Consider the following 20989-nt stretch of genomic DNA (forward strand, 5'->3'; position numbering starts at 1 on the left):
GGCCGGGGAAACCATTGAAACACTGCTGGTTGGAGCCATCACAACAGCTATAGACCATGCTATAGAGAGCACAGTGTCATGGACTTTTAGCTCCAGATAGGAAATGTTTCCCCTGCCCCCAACCATCACAACGGTGGCAATTGTTGTTAAACAGCCTATGGCTAATGCTTGTATCTAGTCTCTGGGATTGCAGATGAGTGGGGAAGAAATCATTGCAAGAAGTATGTTTGTGAATCCTGGATTTTAGATGTCCTTCTTGGATTTGTCTGACAATTTATGACAATCCAGGGTGCCTTACTTTTTCTTTTGCAACCTATAATCCAGAACTCTACAGTTCCCTCATTCATTCTGCTTGATGAAATCTAATCAGTATGGGGTGGCACAGCCTGGTATCCCCAAGTTACACAAATAGACTATTTTTTAAAATGATCTCTTGCTGTCTAAATGACATGGGCGTTCCCTAAGGTGCCTTCTCTGAACTCAGATACTTCCCAACACAGGCACAAAGATCAAAGAATCATAGAACTGTAGAGTTGGAAGGAACCCTGTGGGTCATCTAGTCTACCCTGCAATGCAGGAATATGCAGGTGGCCCACAACCTTGGCATTATCAGCACCATACTCTAAACCAACTGAGCTACCTGGCGCACTGACACAAATATACTGACCACACTATACCTGACCACACTGATGCAATCTGGGGTGTAAAGAGGCTTTATTATAATATAGGCACCAAAAGGATTGGTTAGCTGTAAATAGACATCTCAGATGGAAGTTTTTTCTGCCTTCCAGATTGTTTCAGGTTTGTTTGGTTTTTTAAAGAACTACCAGGAGGCTATATTTGCTTCTATCATGATTGAGTAGGGTTCTTTCTGGTCTTCAAAGCTCTCTGTGGGTAATCCTCATAATTACAGCTGAAAATGCAAGCTGATTAGAATAACTTGCTAACTTCCTCTTTTTGTTTCAACTTGAAGGATTGTTCAACGTCAGAAGAGTACAACATTGCTGCAGCACTGCTGCCACTAACAACTGCTTTTTATAGGGTAAGTTGTGGTTTTCTGGAAATTTGATAATAAGTGCTTGTATACCTCTATATTAATTGAGATCCCTTCTTGTGAGAATTTAGTTTTAATAATACCCTTTGAAGCCATTTCATGTACCCCCATCCGCATACCACACTTTGCAAACACACTAGTTTAAAGAACCAAGCTTGTCAGAGATTTGGTTGTCTTACTCAGAATTCATTCAATTCATGGTCATATTTAGACATAACCCCAAATGCATAGTGGGTTGGTTTATGTTACAGTTAAAAGGATGATTTTCATCAGCATGGAGCGCATTGAGATGTTTAACCCTTTCCGCGCCTGCTATCCTAGTGGAAAAATTTTACTAAGGAGGTTTTCCCCCTAAATCGGGGGTGGGGATTTTCTTGGGATCACAGCTGGCACGGAAAAGGTAGCAGCAGTGTAGTCATTTGCACAGTGTGTACCAGCATACTGCTCATTTGTGGTAAACCATTGTATGTTTCTGACCATGGCTTTCCATTACATGTAAATAGGACCTAGTCTTTCTACTGTCTGGCTCTATTCTAGAAGTAAACACCAGATATTATCCTTCCCTCATTCCAGCTCCTTAGTAGTTTGCTAAGAACTTAAGAAGAGCCTATCTAGTCCAGCATTCTGTTCTCACAGTTACCTGTAAAATGCCTATGGTAAGCCCTTTTAAGCAGGACCCGAGTGCAACAGTATTTTCTATTAATCTATGAAGAAATTCTTTTTATAGGTACAGATGCTCACAATAAACTTTGAAAATTAAATACTGTTTAGATTGGATGCATGTGTACCAAACTTTCAAAATGGAAGCAGCTTCTTCTAATCTAACTCAGTAAACCAGTGAGTTTTCACTAAAAACGTTTACTAAGTCAAGTTAGCATGGTTGTCAGGTAGGAATGCTGTGAATTCTGTGTCTTTAAAATATTACTATTAGTGCAAAATGCTTCATAGTAATCAGAAAATCTGCTTTGGTGGAAGGCTAGCTATGTGATCTGGCAATTGCTTCTTAAAGTTTTCGTGAAGCCTGTGGCTTCCAAGACGTTTAGTCTAGGGGCATTGCACATGTGTAATTAAAATAACGAAAAAGAATTTCTGTTTACAGTATATTGTGCCTCATGTGATGTCCAGTATAATTCCAGTAGTTAATACCCAGTGACTAGACTCTTACAAAACCTGACAGGGCAGGATGTGACTGAAGAAATCCACAAGCTCATAGCCGTCAGCATTAAATTCATGGACAACAAGTCAGTACAATAGATGCATACTTGTGGCCTGGAAGAAAATTTCATACAAACACCACTATAACTTCACTCTAGTTCAATTTTAAATTACTAGACCTAAGAAATCAAAAGAGTGTGATTCATCTAAGTCAGGAAGAGCACTCTTCACTGTGTGTAGTAATGTCCTGTGCAAGCAAACAACTTTAGCCTTGGGGGCAGAAAACAGTGTTTCTGTTTACCATTAGTAATACAATTGGAATTTGTTTAAAATATAAATAACACGTAATTGTACAAGATACAATGTTTCCCTTCCTTTTGATGGAAGACGGCCTATTATGTTAATTTTCCAGTGTTAGTTGTTAAAGGAATGTCGTAGCAAAACTGCACGATAAATTTATGTACATATTTTCTCCTAGCAATACTTCTGCCTATAGATTGCCTTTTCCCTTTTTTCAAATTTCTAGTTTCCACCCTGTAGACTGAGATAACATTGCTTGCCCTTGTGCATGATCTTCCATGGGAACTGACCTGGGGAAGATGGTCCCTCCTGATTCTTTTTGCGCTATGAGTTACTTTCAATGTAATTGACCTTAATATTCATCTAAATCACCTGCCCAGGATGTGGCTTGTATGCACTGTTTTATAATGACTCTAGTTCTTCCTGGAAAGCAGATTTTAGATGGTGGTACTGGGAAGCTGTTGCTCAAATTGGCTTAGACTTAGGGATCCAGCACATTTTGTTTCCAGTTCTACATAACATGTATATGAGCTCTTGTGTAAGGATGTCTAGAGATTTGGGATATGGTGTGGCATTCACATTATGCTGATGATACCATTTCCTCTCCTTTCCATTTAGTTCTAGAAAGAAAATGGAATACCTAAACAAAGGTTCACTTCAGTAATGAACTGGTTGTGGGTTAATTCTTAAAGCTGAGACAGAGATGCTTTTATCTAATAGAATAGCTGGTCTTAGAAGTTCTTATACTACCTCTTAAGAATTGGATCCGCAGCCTGAGATGGCTCCTGGCCAAAACATTACCCTAGATCAGTGTTTCCCAACCACTGTTCCACTGAGATGTTGCCTGGTGTGCCGCGGGAAAAATTTAAAAATTCGAAAGATTTTTTTTTTTTTAAAGTCAAATTTTCGATTGGGGCGCCGTCACTAGATGACCCCTGGGGTTCCCTCCCTCCCTCCCGCTCTGCGCCTCCCTCCTCCGGGGAGGCCCTTCCTGGCTCTCGGCCAAGGCTTGGCGGCTGCCACTCACTCACTCGCTCGCCCACCCGTCCCTCCATCCCTGCACCCGGCCTCTCCCCCTCCGTCCCCGGCGCGGGGGCTGCCAGGATCCGTAGTCCCCTCGCCCTTGGGCTCTGTGCCCGCGCGGGGTGCGCAAACTACGTTTCCCAGCGTGGCCTGGCGGGACGCATTGGACAGCGGGGAGACCCCTTGGCGGGCGTGCAAGGCAATGCATGCGTGCAGGTGTTGCATGGAGTGCAGTGCAATGCAATGGCAACGCGCGCCCTGCATGCATGCATGCAACTTCCACCGGCGCTCCGGACTTGACAGGTGAGGGGGGTCCCCAGTGGGCGGCAGAGAGCGCCGGGAGGGCGAAGGGGAGCTGGGGGGAGCAGCGCTGCTCCCCGAGCCGAGCCCGGGGGGAAACTTCGGCGTTGTTGCGCTGGGTGTTGGAAGCGGAGGCTGGCGGGGGCCCCTCACCTGCAAAACCTGGTCGCCTCTCATATATTTCGTGCATTGCATTCATCGCCCGCTTTCTCCTCCAAGGAGCTCCCGGGGCGCGCGTGGTTCTCCCCGTGTTATCCTCGCAACAACAGCCCTGCGAGGTGGGTCAGGCGAGTGGCCCAAGGGAGCACCCAGGGATTGTCCTGGCCAGGTGGGGTGATTTGAACCCTGCTCTCTGCCCGGTCTTCGTCCTCATTTAGCCCCCACATGTGCATGACTGTGCATGACTGAGGTTTCCCCCCCTCGTTTTGGCTATGGTGTGAGTCTGTGCTGTTAATTAATGGGGTTCTGCCTTCGGAGAAGATGAGCCAGCCCTCAAGGAGGTGATTATGTAATTTGCTAGCAATTCATGTCCCTCCCGGCGTGACGCTGCACGCTGACGTCACGGGGCTGTAATGGTGGTGTGCCTCGAGATTTTTTTCATGAAACAAGTGTGCCTTTGCCCAAAAAAGGTTGGGAAACACTGCCCTAGATAGCCCGATAAGGGACGCGGGTGGCACTGTGCTGTAAACCACTGAGCTTTCACAGAAAAGTGAAAAATGATCCTCCGGCTGCGTACTCATTGTACATTTTGAAGAACTACCCCCCCCCCCCGAATACTGGGTACTGTAGTTTGCTAAGGGTGCTGAGAACTGTTGCTGTGGGGGGGGGGGGTAAACTACAATTCTCAGGACTCTTTAGATGGTTGGGGAAGAATGTGCTTTAAATGTATGCTGTATACGCAGCCTCATTATGTCTGTGCTATGGAGTTTGTGCTCTTTGAAGGAAAGAGATGAGATGCCATAACAAGAATTGATCGGAAATACATACCAGTGAATTCAGTGGAATTTATGTAAACAAGTTTAGGATGGCCTCCTTAGGAATGACTAACTTTAACTGCACAGATATAATAAAATCTAAGGAAAAATATTAGACGTTTCATTGAGAAATTACAATGTGCAATTAGATTATGTAACTGACCTCTTTTAGATCATTGATTCACTTTGCTTGATTAACTCAGCTAAAAATTTTATATATAATTATTCCCTTCCCTGCCGCTTCCCCCCACCCCCGCAAAAAGAATTACATGACAGTTGTTTGATTTCTCACTGGTCTATGATCTCCTCTCTAAAAAACGTTCTAATCAGTATTCAATTTAAGGTTGAAATTTAAACACTGGTCAGATATTTTGTAAATCTAGCCCTTGGGATTAGCAGAATAATTCATAGTCTGAGACATTGTTTATATTTCTACACCCTCCTCCACCCATGCTTTCCTACCTATTCCCCAGACAATGCGTTTGGTTTTTGATTTGTGTACATTATTTCTGAGGAAATGGTTTTCGCCAATAAGCTGTATCACTAGGGCCCTACCTCATTTGCGTACTTTCAAAGCCTTTTCCATGAAATGAACATACTAATGGAATAATGATTATTTTCATATGTTTTTTTCTTAGGCCATTTTTTCAAGAAACATAAGTCTTATTGGGTGTTCAATCTCATGTGCCATAATCATGTGGATAGCAGAGCTGTTTGTGTTTACCCTGAGCTTCTGAATACACTTAGTATGGTGCCTGAACCAAAAAGCAACCTTAAAATTTGAATGTTCTTGTGACCACTATTTTAGCTAAGAGTTATTTTGCTTATCATAATGCTTTGCATATAGATGTAGGGCCACAGGTAGTCTTCAGTATCAATATTTTACCCATTTTAATCATGTTGAAATTGGCACACAAAGGAACATTCTTGGATACACATTATAGTGGCGCCTTTCACACAATAATTGTTATGAACATATGTCAGAGCATCTAGGATGCTCCCTGTTGGGGTTTTACAACTTGGCACAAAAATGATCTTGGCAAAAATGACCTTTACGTTATTTTTGTAAGTGTATAGAATGTGATTGTGATCTTGGAACTGGAAATTAAATATTTGCACCTTGCATTACCCTGGAGAAATCTGCACATTCATTGTTAAGACTGTACTAAGGCTGCACATTCAGAAGTGCAGTTTGAAAATACTGAGCATGATTTATCCAAGTAGAGCACTTTAAAACCCAAAGGGTATCAGTGGGAGTCTTAGACATATACTTAAAATCTTTCCCTTCTGAAGCCTATGAGATTTAAAGGTTCTTTGGCAGGATCATGCCCCAATAAATTACTTTGTAGGGAGAGAGAGCACACTCTTTTATATTTGATCAGGTTTTCTTGTTCCCAGTCATGATACAAATGTACATATCCTAAATAAAAGAGCTGTAAACTGCATTTTCTTATGTATACACCTATGCACATATACACATCCTAAATTGTGATTGCAGTGCCCTTCAAAACAAGTCACACGAGATGGCCATGCTCCTGGTTCTACATCTCTATAAGTTTTTCTATCATGGTGTGTCACAAATTCATTTTTTATTGTAGGTTATTTCCAGAAGACTTACTCCAGCAACAATCAGATAAGATCCTGTCCATTCCAACAGATGTAGAAATAACCTTGCTCCCTTATCCCTTTTTGTATAAACTCGCTGGGTGTACATTCTATTGCAGAAGAGGGAGAGTTCACAGTGTCCTGTGATTTAAAGAAGTGTACATGATATTGTAGGAACTCCCTACAACTGGTAATTGCAGATTAATAGTTGTTCTCTATGAGGATGAGTCTGGATAAGCTCACTGACTGCTCCTTCCTCATCTATCTAGCCACCATTTCAGGGAGTCCGTTATTGAATCATTGTGTGAATAATTTTTTTGTGCTTCTTAGATTGCCAGTACCAGCACCAGAATCCTGAACTGCTGCAGTAAGCATGTGTGGTGCAATTAACATCTATTCACACACTGGTGGAGCTTTGCAGAGCAGCAGAACCACCATTGCATCCACGGTACAGCACCGCCCAGCAACCAGAGAGTAGCAGCGGCAGGACGATTGGGCCTGATCCCTGCACCACCTCTAGACTGATGCAGCAGTCAAACCCAAATCAGGCCTGATGCTGGCCTGCAGTTGCTGTGAGACTGTCTGAAGATCCAGCAGATTCCAGGGCAGCCCCATCCCATCCCATCCCCTGCCTTGGAATTTTGAGTCTTTTGCTTTCCACTGGGCTCCACTGGTGGGCAGAAGGGGAAAGTCAGCACTGACACAGTGATGTATTTCTCTGTCAATGGCACCCAGCCGGCAAAACTGGGTACAGAAATGCCTTGGCTCTGTCCAAACTCCTGACCGTCTGGTGTGAGCAGGCCTGGATTGCACTATTGTTTATCAATTTGCAGTTTGCAAAACTAGAAACAATACCATCTCAATAAATATTCTTTCTAACCCCAAAAGAAGAACACACAACAGTCATAAACTGCAATACTAATAAAGTAAGTTAAACAGATAACATGAAACTGATAAAGAAGAAGAAGAAACCGCTTACCATGCTGCTCAGGAGCAGCAGCAATTGTGGTCTGGTGTGGCTGTGGGCAAGTTGGTTGGGGGCAAAAAGTCCCTGCACAGCTGGGCTGTGTCATCAGCCCCAGCGGGCCACAGAGAATGATAGGAGTTTTCTGCTGTTCAAATTTAAATTGGCCAATCATGGCCATACTGCAGGGGGACTTTGGGGAGTGGACCTGGGTTGAGCCTGTCTTTGCTCAGGTCTATCCTCAAACCATTTAAACCTGTATGTGGGGGCAAGGGGGCCGTGCATATGAATGCCGTGGAATTGCTTGATGGCTTTATTGGGGGCCAGGAAGGAATTTGCCTAATTGGGCTGGTTTGGAGGTTTTACTTCCCTCATAGCAATTGTCACAACGTTGATGGAAAAATGCATTGGGCCGGATCCTTAGTCTAATCAGATGGTGTGGAAAGGAGCCTACCCCCCCCATCAAAGCATCAGGGTACCCCGGTAAATGGGTCCAAGGGGAAGAATTCTGACTATGTGTCCAGGCAGGGGCTAACAGACCATAGAACTCCCTTAATGGTGTCCTCGATGTGTGTCATATGGGGTCCCTTAACCCAGTATTGACTCTGATGATGTAATCAGTGAGCAGTCAGGTTGGTTGATTTTGGATACATACCCAATGCCTATGCCAAAGCCTACTGGCATCTGTAAATCAATAAACTTGTGGCCATTTTCGATCCCAAAATGTTGTCATGTAGTTATTGCCTCCTGTGCCCCATCCCAGCAATCTTAGGCTTGCTGCAGCTGGGCCTGCAAAAAAACCCCAAAGAACTACTAGTACTTTAAAATTCATAGCATCTCAAAACCATACCGTATATTTGGAAGGTTATTTTGACTGTACAGTGGTGCCTCGCAAGACGAAATTAATTTGTTCCGCGAGTTTTGTCGTCTTGCGATTTTTTCCGTCTTGTGAAGCACGGTGTCGGGAAAGTTTTGGAAAAGCTTCAAAAATCACCAAAGTCTTTAAAAACCTCAAAAAGGCTACCACACCGCGTTCTATGAGTTGCTCCCCGAAGTCAAGTCGCAACTGTATTACCGGTGTTAAGAAAAAGGAAACAAACTTGCAAGACGTTTCCGTCTTGCAAAGCAAGCCCATAGGGAAAATCGTCTTGCGAAGCAGCTCAAAAAACAAAAAACCCTTTCGTCTAGCGAGTTTTTTGTCTTGTGAGGCATTCGTCTTGCGAGGTACCACTGTAGTTAAGAAACAGAATCCCTTTGCTACAAAAGTATTTCATCTTTGTTGTTTCCTTTGACCTCAGAAAATGTCAACTTAGACATTAAGTTAAATTCCCAAGTTTTATCTATCCATTCATTAATATTAGATGTCTCCTGAGATCTTCAATTCTTTGCATGACATTTTCTAGTGGCAGCTGCCATATAGGAAGAACATCTCAGTGTGTTCTTTCTTTATTAAGTCAACCATATAATTTATTAATAAATCATGTGGAATTTAATACCCCAATATCTTTGTTTTTAAATTTATAATCTTTTCCCATAATTCTTTTATGAAATTGCGCTTCTACCAGGCCCCTTATTATTTCCAGTGTTTCCCATTCATCTTAGAGTAATTCTTTCTTGTTTTACTTAAAACGTCAAAATGAGTTGTTGTTGCTATTGACTGTACCTGGGAAATGAGTTCCAAAGGTAAGATGCCACAACAGAAAAGTCTGTGTCACAGAACAGAACAGCCTCTCATGAAAGGCAGGTTTATGGGGGGGGGGGAGAGTCATTGAGTTATTCTGGTGCTGTCATTCAGGCTCTGAAAGTTAAAACCAACATTTCCTATTGGACCCAGAAATTAGTGAAGCCATTTCAAGATCAGTGAGATATCTTCCAAATTCCCAGTTGCAGTTAGTAGCCATATTCTGAACTAACAGTAGTTTCTGTGCCATCTTAAAGGACAGCCCAATGTACAACACACTGTAACCATCCATAGACAATGTTGCCAGAGTGTATGTAAGTGAGGCTGGATTTTCTTGGTCTAGGAGAGGCCATACTGTACCAGCTTAAATTGAGGGTAGGTATTTTGTGCCAGTAATGCTACTTGGGCTTCTAGAGATCTAAAAGCACTGTCAAACTGCAACCCCATCCAGAATAAAAGGCTGTATAGAATCACATACATATACAGTTGTAGAACTGGAAGGGACCACAAGGGTAATCTAGTCCAACCCCCTGCAATGCAGGAACCTTTTCCCCCAAAGTGGGGCTCAAACCCACACCCCTAAGATTAAGAGCCTCATGCTCTACCAACTAAGCTAACTCCCATATTATCTCCCAAGTCAGATAGGCCACTTGTCAGCATAATCCCTGTCTGATCAGGACTGAAATTCAATTTATTGTCTCTTATGCCCTTATATGGAACCACACCAAGAAGCTAGCTGAGAGGAGTACATTTAGGTTTTGTTGTAGGCTAGCAGAGGTAAGATCAGGGGATTACAGAACTAATGGGGAAGCATGGATATCATTTCAAGGAAAACAATGTAGTCACATGGCATATTATTGATATTTTTGTGTATGTAAGATTTATTTTTTACAGGCAGGTCTGTTTGGCAGAGTTCATCACTGATCTTTCAGTTGTTGAGATAGTCAGCGCCACTATTTTATTAGGCTGCCTTTACAGAGAAATGGCATGTAGTTTCCACAGAAATCTATTGCCATCTGCTGGCTGCTGTTTGGTTGCACTGAATAACAGTTCTAATGAAACACCTGTAAGCTAATTCAGAAAGACTGAATAGAAATAGAAATCAGGGAAACGTCTGGAATAATTTGGAATTTAGGATTGTTTTGGGATGGATTGTAATGGCGTATGACTTTGTATATGATTGAACAACAGATCAAAATATGCAGCGCATCTGATTTCAGTGACCCTAAAAGCTAATCCTCATTTTGTAATATAAATATGGAAGGAATGCAATGTAGGTGGAGTATCTGAAGTTTCAACAAGTACATTAAAGGGGGGGTACAGAGCCATCTCTGCATTATTTGCAGGACCTTTGAAAAGATTAAAAAATAAGCACTGTGTAATTGAAAATACTACTATATGTACCTTGTAGACCTGCTTCAGATTCTTTGAAAAGCTACTCTCTACACACAAATTTCAGTGCAAATTTCGGAGTTCAATCAGGTGAAAATAGAGCAAACCAAGCTTACATATTCCACTATCCCATTGTTCTCACTTTTGGATCTTGTACCTCTATGTGTCTTGGTGCAACATTCATACTCAAGAATGAGCCTTCTGTAAGATTTTGTCTTCAAATAAACAGAATTATTAGTGAGTTGCCCACTAGTTTACTCAACATGAATGTATAGGAGAGAATATATTCATGATTATTATATGTACACATACATCATTAGGATTAGTTGTCTGTTTCATTAATGATTTTTATTGCCACAACAGTTGAATACATTGTTGTTCCTACTATTGAAAATGAATCTGATGACTCATCGTTGTGCTTTCAGAAACTAGCTCCTGGAGTCAGTCAGTTTGTTTACACCTGTGTTCAAGATCATCCAATATGGGCTAACCAGCAGTTCTGGGAAACAAACTTTTACAGTGATGTGGAAAATCAAATTCGTTCACTCTATCTTTCAGCTAAGGAAGACAATCATCCACAACACTTAAAGCAGAAAGTAAGTAAAACAATAATATAGACATTTTAATGAGCAAAGAAATAAGCTAAACTAAATCTGTGTTGAAGTCAGTTGGCATTTAGTTAGAGAAAATGTTTGATATTGTATAGTTTGTTGGGCCTTCTTGAATTAATATGCCAGGCAAGGGGTGTGTTCCTAAATACTGGAATTAATTCTTAAATCTTAAGGTACTAGTTGTAAAGAACTTGTTAATAGTGTGGACAAGATTTAAGATGTTTTATATATAAAGCAACACAACTATCCAGGATAATTCATTAATACTCACCAAAAAAAAGTTTGCTTTCCTTTAGAATAGATGAGTATATTATCTTAATATGCTCACAATCCTAACATGCATTACTACATGTTTTTCTAGCTTTGGCAGCACTCTGTTCCTTCTGCTTCAAATCAGACAGCATTCCCAGACAAAACTTTACCCTTCCCTTAAGAATGTCCCCCCGCCTCCATCAGAAATGGATAGGAGATGTTGTGAATATTGGTGCCAAAGGAAACCTAAAATGCAGATTTTCCACCCTGGTGCATAAACATAATTTCCAAAATAACTATTTCCCCCAATAGCAGTAATGAATAACTGTGTATGAGTTTAGCGGCACAAATCTTGGAGCTTACTTTGTATTGGAACCCAAAGGCTAATTCAGCTGTCATGTCTTATCTAATTCCACAACAACTTTTGTTCTGGACCATTATATCTTGCAGTATAATTGTATTGGCATTGTAATAGTGTAGATTTTGTACCAGGAGCATCTAAAAGTTCCTTCAGAGGCACACAGCATTCATGAAAAATAAAAATTCTTGTCCCGAGCACAAGCCAAAGATTTTCCCTTACCAGAAGTCTTTCCAAATTTAAGACCTTGGGAGGTATAAGCATCAATCTGGTTAATGTGGGGTAAAAATGTAAAATTTTCATCAAGATGTGCAGGCATAGTGGTTGGGGAGAAAGACCACTTGTCCACATGGTTCTGTGACCATGGCTAGCAGAGGGGAAAGCAATAGTTATGGGGGGGGGCATGAGAAGTGGATGGTAGTGAAAGAGTTAGTGACAAGCTTGTGTGAACATGTATGATATCCAATACATGCTTATAGAATTGTAGAGTTGGAAGGGATCCCAGGGGTCATCTAGTCCAACCCTCTGCAACGCAGGAATCTTGCCCACCGCCATCCCTGGGTGGGCTTAAGCCACAGATCTTCTTGTTAACCTCCAGACACACTGACCCATTGCACCACCGTACATTGACTACTTGTCAGACTTACCAAGAAGCTTCACAACTGAACACATGCAAGATGTGTACTGGATTGCTCTCAAGTTACAAAAAAAAAAAGCACACTCTTTCCAGCCACTTCGTTACATGCTTCTTAAGAGCACATATGTAGAAAATTAATATGAAAATCAGCCCTTTGCTTGTGGCTTTTACAGTTACTTCAGCCACAGATAAAGTAAGTTTTCCTTCTCCCTTTCGTTGACTTGCTTTGAAGTCTTATGTCCAGTGCAGAGCTGAAAAGGCATGTCAGTGCTGCAGCATAAACTGGCTCCCATTTCGTGCTTTGTACAATGTGCCATCATTCTGTATTATGTTGCTCTCTTTCTCGCCTTTCATTTTCTAACCTTTTCCTCCCTTTGGGGGGCTCATAAACAGTGTTGTGGTATTTGAAATTGGACAGATCAAAAATATGAAGCTGCATGACTCTGGAAATATACTTTCTGCTTGTGTGACTACAGGGTCATCTTTAAACAAAGATATGCAGATAGCTGGTGTCAATAATATTATTCCAACTGTACTTCAGATATTACAGGGATTATTCAGGGTGGGTGGGTGTTATAATGATTTAAGCTGGGATGGATATTGAGCTACATCTGGACCAGTGTGGCGTAATGGTTAGTGTGTTGGACTATGACCTGTGAGACACGGGTTTCAATCCCTACACAGCTATGAAGCTTACTGGATGATCTTGGGCCAGTCACTATCTCTTAGCCTAGTCTACCTCCCAGGGTTGTTGTGAGGATGAAACAGGGAGGAAAACCATGCACACGACCTTGAGCTCCTTGGAAGAAAAAGTTAGTACATAAATGAAATAAGTAAGTAAAGTATAGGCATGTCCTAATTGTCCTGTTATAAAAGGAACAGGTTGCATCTTTCCAATATGGCAAAACCAGTAAAATGCCCAGGACCTTGGTAATTCTAGACAAAGTAATAGAAGAAGGCACTCTGCCATCTTAGCGTGTCAGTAGTGTTCCTCTAAATACTATAGGGACTATCAAAAATGAAGGAAAAGCCATGAACAGGAAAGTTGCTACCAATATTAACTGTACTATAGGGAAGCAACAGAGAACAGCAGTAGCATAATTGGGAAATAGAAGCAGTTGTAGCACATACGCACACTTGAAGCTTTTCCTCATATTCTTCAGAAGTCTAAAAGGCTGATAATACAATTGTAGGTTCCTGCTGCTTTTCCTTTAAAAAATGAGGTTATGTGAAAACAGTTGCCAGTCACCTTTGCCCTAATTTCTTTAGGCTACAATATGTTGTGTCTACGTGCCATCCACTTCGTTTACAGAGAACGACTGTTGGATTTGAAATCTGGCATGTGAAAACACGTAACTTTTTCAGTGCTATAAGCTATTTATAGCTACACGTGGCTCACTGACTCAAGCACTACAGAAGATTGGACAGTATCATCTGTGCCAGGCAGTTAGTTGAATGCCAGGCAGTTAGTTCTTGAGCCAATTCATATTCACTGTGAGAACGAGCCAAGAGTCTGCAAGCAGAATGAAATCCTAATGTATATATTAGCTTGTAAAACTGCAATGAGGAAACAAACAAAAACAATTAAACCCACCAACAAGCAGATTAAATTGATGCTGTGTTGAGAGGGCTATAAGTGAATTAGACTTGCCTTCAGTATCGCTCCATGTTGTGCATTCCTTTTTCTATGGATTGTGTAGGTATGTCAGAAATAGTTCTTTAAATTTTAAGACCAGCCATGGCCCTGTGCTTGCACAAGGATCTAATTTCAGATGCAATGGAAAGTAAAGGATAAGATGGGCACGACATTTGGAAATTGAATGGTTTTTTGCAGGCAGATCTAGGTCTTGCCCCACCCCTGAGCAATGTGGATGCAAAAAGCAAAGTGCATCTTGAGACATCAACCAGTAGAGAAGCCTTTCTATAATGTTCTGCTGTCGCTTAGTATGCAGTAGCACAACTTAGAGGCAGTACATGGGTGGTGTAGAGGCATAATTTCCCATGAGCAAGAAAACTGCAACTTCAGTACCAAATCCTGCATTGTGGTTCATTATTTGTTATTCTTTGCACAGTGTTTTTTCTTATGTTTGGTTCCTCCAGCAAAGGTTCTCTTCCCCTCATAATAATAATAATAATAAATTATTATTTATACCCCGCCCACCTGGCTGGGTCCCCCCCAGCCACTCTGGGCGACTTCTAACAAAATACTAAAATACAATAACCTGTTAAACATTAAAAGCTTCCCTAAACAGGGCTGCCTTTAGATGTCTTCTAAAAGTTTGGTAGTTATTTTTTTCTTTGACATCTGGTGGGAGGGCATTCTACAGGGCGGGCGCCACTACCGAGAAGGCCCTCTGCCTGCTTCCCTGTAACTTGGCTTCTCACAGCGAGGGAACCGCCAGAAGGCCCTCGGCGCTGGACCTCAATGTCCGGGCAGAACGATGGAGGTGGAGACGCTCCTTCCGGTATACTAGACCGAGCCCGTTTAGGGCTTTAAAGGTCAGCACCAACGCTTTGAATTGTGCTCAGAAATGTACTGGGAGCCAGTGTAGGTCTTTCAAGACCAGTGTTATATGGTCTCATATATAGTTTATAGGCAGCCTTTGGCCCCATTCCAAAAGAACGAAAATAATTTAAAGCCACAGTATGATAGTCTACTGTCTAACCTTTTTCTCCCCTAGGAGAAGAATTCTGATGCCCAGGCCCAAGAAAAGACTGCCATGGACTTAGCTGCTGAGCAGATGCGTCTGTGGCCAACACTTAGTAAAGAGACTCAACAGCAACTAGTACAAAGTGAAGAAAGTATGGTTTTCAGTCAGGCAATTCATTTTGCTAACCTCATGGTATACCTGCTGGTGCCACTGGACACCAGTAAAAACAAACTCCTAAGAACTTCAGCAACGGGCGACTGGGAGAGTGGAAGCAATAGCATTGTCACAAATAGGTGTGTAATCAGGACAACCACATTATTTTCAAATAGAGTGATGTTTATTTTGCTCCAGTGTAGATTTAACTGATTAGAATTGCTTTTTTAGCATTGCAGGCAGCGTTGCTGAGAGTTATGATACCGAAAGTGGGTTTGAGGATTCTGAGAACAATGACATTGCCAATGCTGTCATACGCTTCATTACTAGGTTCATAGACAAGGTTTGTACAGAAAGTGGAGTTACACAGGATCACATCAGGAGTCTTCATTGTATGATACCAGGTATGAAGAGCTATGCTGAAGTCTTGAAATATTTTGAGAGGGATGTATTTTGCACTGTCTGCGAAAAGATATTTTTGAAAAGAGCTTCTTTGTGTGTGTTATTTTCAGTTGACAATAAGGGTTTGCACTTCTAATTTTAGTCTGTCGGTGTCTACATAGTCATGTGAGAGCCCTATTCTGGGCTTTCTGAAAGCAGTTTTTAGAAGGGTGGAATTATTTTAGTTTGTTTTCTTCTTGCTATGTTTTGCTCATTTGCGGTGGTGTTTGCTCCCAGGAATTGTAGCAATGCACATTGAGACTCTGGAGGCTGTTCATCGAGAAAGTAGAAGGTTGCCACCAATTCAGAAGGCAAGTATTTTGGACTTTGTTTACACTATTTACATTTTAGGTATATGGCAAGTTTGCTCAGTTTTCTGTGGGGGTTTTTCCTAATATAATTGAGGAGATATTTGGAACATTTAAAAGGATGCTGAAAAATATGAAAAATTCAACAAATAAGCAGCTTGGCTATAGTTTTGTGAAATATGAACTAGAGAAAAAGTATCAGCCAAACCTCTGAATCAAAATAAGCTGCTGTTGCATGTCCATTGTTGATTTAAGACCTATTCTTTATCGACCCACTCCCTTTTCCAGTCAAACAGCATCTAAGCAAATAATGCTTTCCCTTTTGGACTGAAGAGGCAAAAACTCTAACCCAGACACTGGGAACCTGTGACCCTCCTGCGTTGCTGAACTACAACTCCCATCCCCCACCCCCCGACCATTGGCTATGCTAAGTAGGCAACGTTGGGAGTCCAACAACATCTAGAGAACCAGAGATTCCCCACTCCTGCTCCAACCCATCAGAGCCTTGCATCTTTGCCACTTTTCTAAAAAGACGGAACTTATTTTACTCAGTTCTTACTCTTATCCTAGTTGAAATCCAGTCTGCCCAGTAAGCACAGGGGCAGAGGGATGTTTCTGACCATGAATGGTGATGAGAGATCTGAAAGAGTGCAGGAAAGCCCTAGGGAGACCAGATAAGTGACTATCTGCCCAGCTGGCACACCTTATCCCTTCTATAAATGCAAACAATGTGATTGTTAGTATGGTATAGTGGTTAGAGTGTTGGACTAGGGCTCTTTGTTAAATCCCTTTTCTACAAAATACACCCATTTTTACAATAACCTGTCTTTTACAAACTATAGCTGTAATTCCAGCTCAATTCTTTTTAGTTTGACACCTGTAGCGTACTATGTGTAACACAATTTGTGTATATATATATATATATATATAAATCTTGTCTTTGGGCTCAGCCCAAGATTCTACGACCAGCTTTGCTACCAGGGGAAGAGTTTGTGTGTGAAGGTCTCCGTGTGCTTCTGGATCCTGATGGCCGAGAGGAGGCAACTGGAGGATTGCTTGGAGGCCCTCACATTCTCCCTGCAGAAGGAGCTTTGTTCCTTACTACGTACAGAGTTATATTTAAAGGCACACCTCATGATCAACTAGGTATGGTCTTCTTTATGAATGTTAAAATAAATTTTTACTTCAGAACACACTTGAAGCTAACCCACAGTCCATTTAAGTCGCTTAAAACAAATGTGCCAGAATAGGATCAGTATCTATAATTCAACCTTCTGATCGGTATGAATTTCTGTAATCTGCATAGCTAATTAAATAACAAATTATTATAATTGTTCTCATAAGCCTTATTCATGTGTTCAAAAGAACATGTAAGGGCTTAAACTGGGGAGAACATACGTGTCAGATGCACTCACTGCACCCCAACTTTATCACATTGACTAGGTCTGAAGGGGGGGGGGCATTTAGGCACATTCAGCTGGACACATTTACAAGCCTTCCTATGATTGGGAACCTTGTATTATCTGTCGAATGCACTTAGAAGCCCCCTTCAAACCCTCCCGCTGAACTTGGAAAGACTTAGAGTGGAGTGGGGACACTAGGCATATGGAGGGAACTTGGAGGCAGCATGCACAAGCCTGCTTCTCAGTTTAAGTCCTCTTTTTCTTTGAATGCATGGATAGGACTGTAATGTGATAGGCTTCATAAAAAAGTTTTCTTGAACTGTCTGGAGCATAGACATAAAGACATATATGTGGATCATAGGCAGATGGATGGATGGATGGATGTGCTTATATGGACAAACAAAAAATGTGATCCAGGAGATTGGTCAGAAGCAATTTCCATGTCCTCAACTGTTAATTATGCATTTCTGGTCTTGAAAGTGATGTAGTCATATCCTTCATTCTCATGCTCATACTGTGGCCTAGGTTGCATGTCAAGGTAGAGCAGGGTTCAGTACAGCATGCATAATCTGTGTTATCTGGGCTAATGCAGACCACCTAGTCCTCTCCTCCTCCCTTACACCTAGAAATGGAATTTGGCAGCATTTCTCAGGTTTTCATAGCATTTGAACCAGAGATTATCGTTTACAGCAAACACAAGTCAATTTCAAAACAAGCCAACTTCAAACTTTGGGCTATGGATCAGACTTTTTAGTTTGTTATAAACAACTATCCTTTGTTCACAAGCAGTAACAATCTGAGATTAAGTGCAAGCAAAGTAAATGCTGCTGAGGTCTCCTGCCAGGAGCCCAAAGGCTTGCTTGGGCTCATTTCAGCTTATGCACATTGTGAGTCGAGGACCCTCCACCCACGTAGTGATAAAATGAGACACAAGGACACATGTATTTTAGGTTAATGGGCTAAAGTAGGCCGCAACTTTTATTGGTTACAGCAAGTGAGTGGTATTGGCTTAGGTATTGGGTCAAATAACCTATATTTGCAGGGGTCTTTGGAGGTTAACAAACAGTGGCAGGAGCTTGTTGATGCAAATACAACTAGAAGCTTTCCCTGATGTCACTGGGGGCCGTGCCATTGCCCTAGCCACCGACAGGGCATTGGACAGGATCCACGACCGCTGGATTCCTTTAATGGAATACTCAACGAGGGGCGGGGTAGGTGATGGCCAAACCCCACCCACCAACGCACAACACATATCCCAGTGCCTAACTGCCAATACCCAAAAAGTTGTGGCGATTTGCTATGAGGTAGGCGAAAAACCAAGAGGCTGGTGCCAATCTGCCAAATGGATAAAAACTCCTAGCAGGCCTCCTGGGCAACCAGGGCAACCAACCAAAGTCCATAGCAAGGTCAAAGCATAAATATGACCTGGAGGGAGGGAGGGAGGGCGGGTGATCCGACGACTCCAGGGAAGTAGAATGAGGCACGGGGCTGCTGCGGCCGCTTGAATGCAGCTAGACCTCGCCCCCAAGGCAACCCTATTGGCTGGCCTGGTGGGCACGGCAGCCGGGTGAGTGATGCAGGGGGCCGAGTACGCCCCCCTGCTGACGCGGGAACGGCTCCCGCTCACAACACCTCCCCTCTAGGAGGAGGAGAGGTTTTATGCTAAACTATGGTATAGCATGACATGTGAAGGTCCTGGTTATAGGTTAGAGCTATCTACATTATACTCAGAGGAGACCCATTGAAACTAATGGACCTAACTTAATCATGTTCATGATTTTAAAGGATCTACTCTGAGTAGGAGAAACATGTTAAAAAGACAAGAGCAACTACTCAAGGATTACCTGGATCACTCACATGAATAAAAGTGGATGGATGGATGGGTGGATGGTTGGTTGGTTGGTTGGTTGGTTGGTGGCAGATATGCACAAATAATATGGAAACTTCTTCTTGTGCAGGCAGAAATATTGAGTACATGACCTTTATTATCATTGGCTACTAGCACAATAGTTATGTTCTGCCTCTGCTGTTGGAGGCCATAAGTCTCTGAATACCAGTTCCTGGGAATTAAAAGTGGGATGAGTGCTATTGCACTCATGCCCTATAGGCATCTAGTTGGCCACTGTGAGATCAAGATGCTGGACTAGATGGGCCATTGGCCTAATCTAGCAGGCCCTTCTTGTGTTCTTATATACAGGATCAAGAAGTTGGTGTTACATGTTTAAACTGAGAAAGTTGTCAATCAGTGTTTTTTGCTTGCATTTGTAGCAGTTGTAAGTTCTGAATTACAGTTCATTTATCTTATTCCTGGCTAGTTCTGTGGTTCTTATGTGGTTAGTGTTTAACTAGTTTGCCATGGGTGTGAGATATATAGCCAGTGAATGAGAAATTAGTGAACTGGTTTCTGCAACAACTCTTTCTCCCAGAGTGGAAAGTAATTTGAATCCATATAATCCTTCACTTTATTAAAAGAGCAGAAATTAATAAAAGTACACTATTTTAAAATGTCATGAGAACAAATAATGTTAACAATTTTTAAAACTGCTATATTGGGCCGATGAAAAAGTAGCAATTATTTATTTAACAATTATCTTACTTGTTAAGTGAAATTTGTAGCTCTAGCTTTTTGAGGATAAGAATTCTACAGTGGTACCCCGGGTTACATACACTTCAGGTTACATACGCTTCAGGTTACAGACTCCGCTAACACAGAAATATTACCTTTGGTAATATGACTTTGCATAATTGATATGACAGTGATACACTGGATATGCCATTTATAATGTTTGGAATTCATGTATAAAAGTGTTTCCACATGTTAACACTTTTATATAAATGGGTCTTTCCACACAACCAAAAGTGCCCCACAAAACAAATTTTCCCTTTTGTTGCAAAACTGTAAACTTTGACCCACAGCCACTAGAACTATGCTTGTCATCCCATAATGTACAACTTTTCTAAATTCATCTTTCTCATGAAGATAGCCAAGTTGCTGAAATTGCAATTGAGCAATCTCAATTAAGCAATCCTAAACACATTTTTCTTGGGTGTAAGCTTCACTAAACACAGTACGACTTACTTACTTACTTACTTGTAAACATACATATGCTGAATATCTGTCATAATACATTTTAATGTACTCTGGTGTAATAGATGTTACAAGGCATCATGTTGGTTTATTTTTTTTTAAATGTTAATGTTAATAAAATAAATCAATTGATTCAGTTTGGTAAGCTGACTGAGGAAGTACATGTTCCTTTTTTTGAAACTGATAGGCTCTTTAGCATGTCCTTCATGAAATGAGCTAAATATTTTGATAGACATTCCAGCTTTGATTATGGCTTTGACTTTGTTGCATCTTTCTTGCATCTGTGTAAGACTGATCATACATATTGAGTAGAGTATGTAAAATATGAACAGCTCTGATAACTTGAACCATGACACAGTGCTCCTCTGACTAATATTCTTAGTGGGAGAACAAACTGTTATTCGGAGCGTTCCCATTGCCTCAATAACTAAGGAGAAGAAAATTACCATCCAGAACCAGCTTCAACAAAGCATGCAGGAAGGGCTACAAATCACCTCTGCTGTGTTTCAGGTAAAATAAAGCTGCTTAAAGTTCATAGTTTGTTGGTTTTTTTTGGAACACTCTTACTTCCTTCTGCATGTTATATTCACAATATCACCAATTCCAAAATAAATCAACTATCATGTCCCTGAATTCATT

The 20989-nt window shown here is 41.5% G+C and overlaps 1 protein-coding gene across 5 annotated transcripts in view; it reads left to right on the forward strand.

The window, feature by feature from the left end:
- Positions 1–20989, forward strand: part of SBF2 (SET binding factor 2) — a 230333-nt gene that overhangs the window by 170255 nt on the left and 39089 nt on the right. For all 5 annotated transcript variants that reach the window (XM_083476221.1, XM_083476222.1, XM_083476223.1 and 2 more), the window contains 7 exons: positions 974–1042; positions 10874–11044; positions 14988–15250; positions 15342–15514; positions 15789–15862; positions 16810–17005; positions 20733–20860. In XM_083476221.1, the coding sequence (XP_083332347.1) occupies positions 974–1042; positions 10874–11044; positions 14988–15250; positions 15342–15514; positions 15789–15862; positions 16810–17005; positions 20733–20860 (1074 nt within the window). The remainder of the gene's footprint in view (positions 1–973; positions 1043–10873; positions 11045–14987; positions 15251–15341; positions 15515–15788; positions 15863–16809; positions 17006–20732; positions 20861–20989) is intronic.

The sequence above is a fragment of the Podarcis liolepis genome (genome assembly GCF_965112155.1).
Source record: "Podarcis liolepis genome assembly, chromosome: 1".
In the NCBI taxonomy this organism is placed as follows: domain Eukaryota; kingdom Metazoa; phylum Chordata; class Lepidosauria; order Squamata; family Lacertidae; genus Podarcis; species Podarcis liolepis.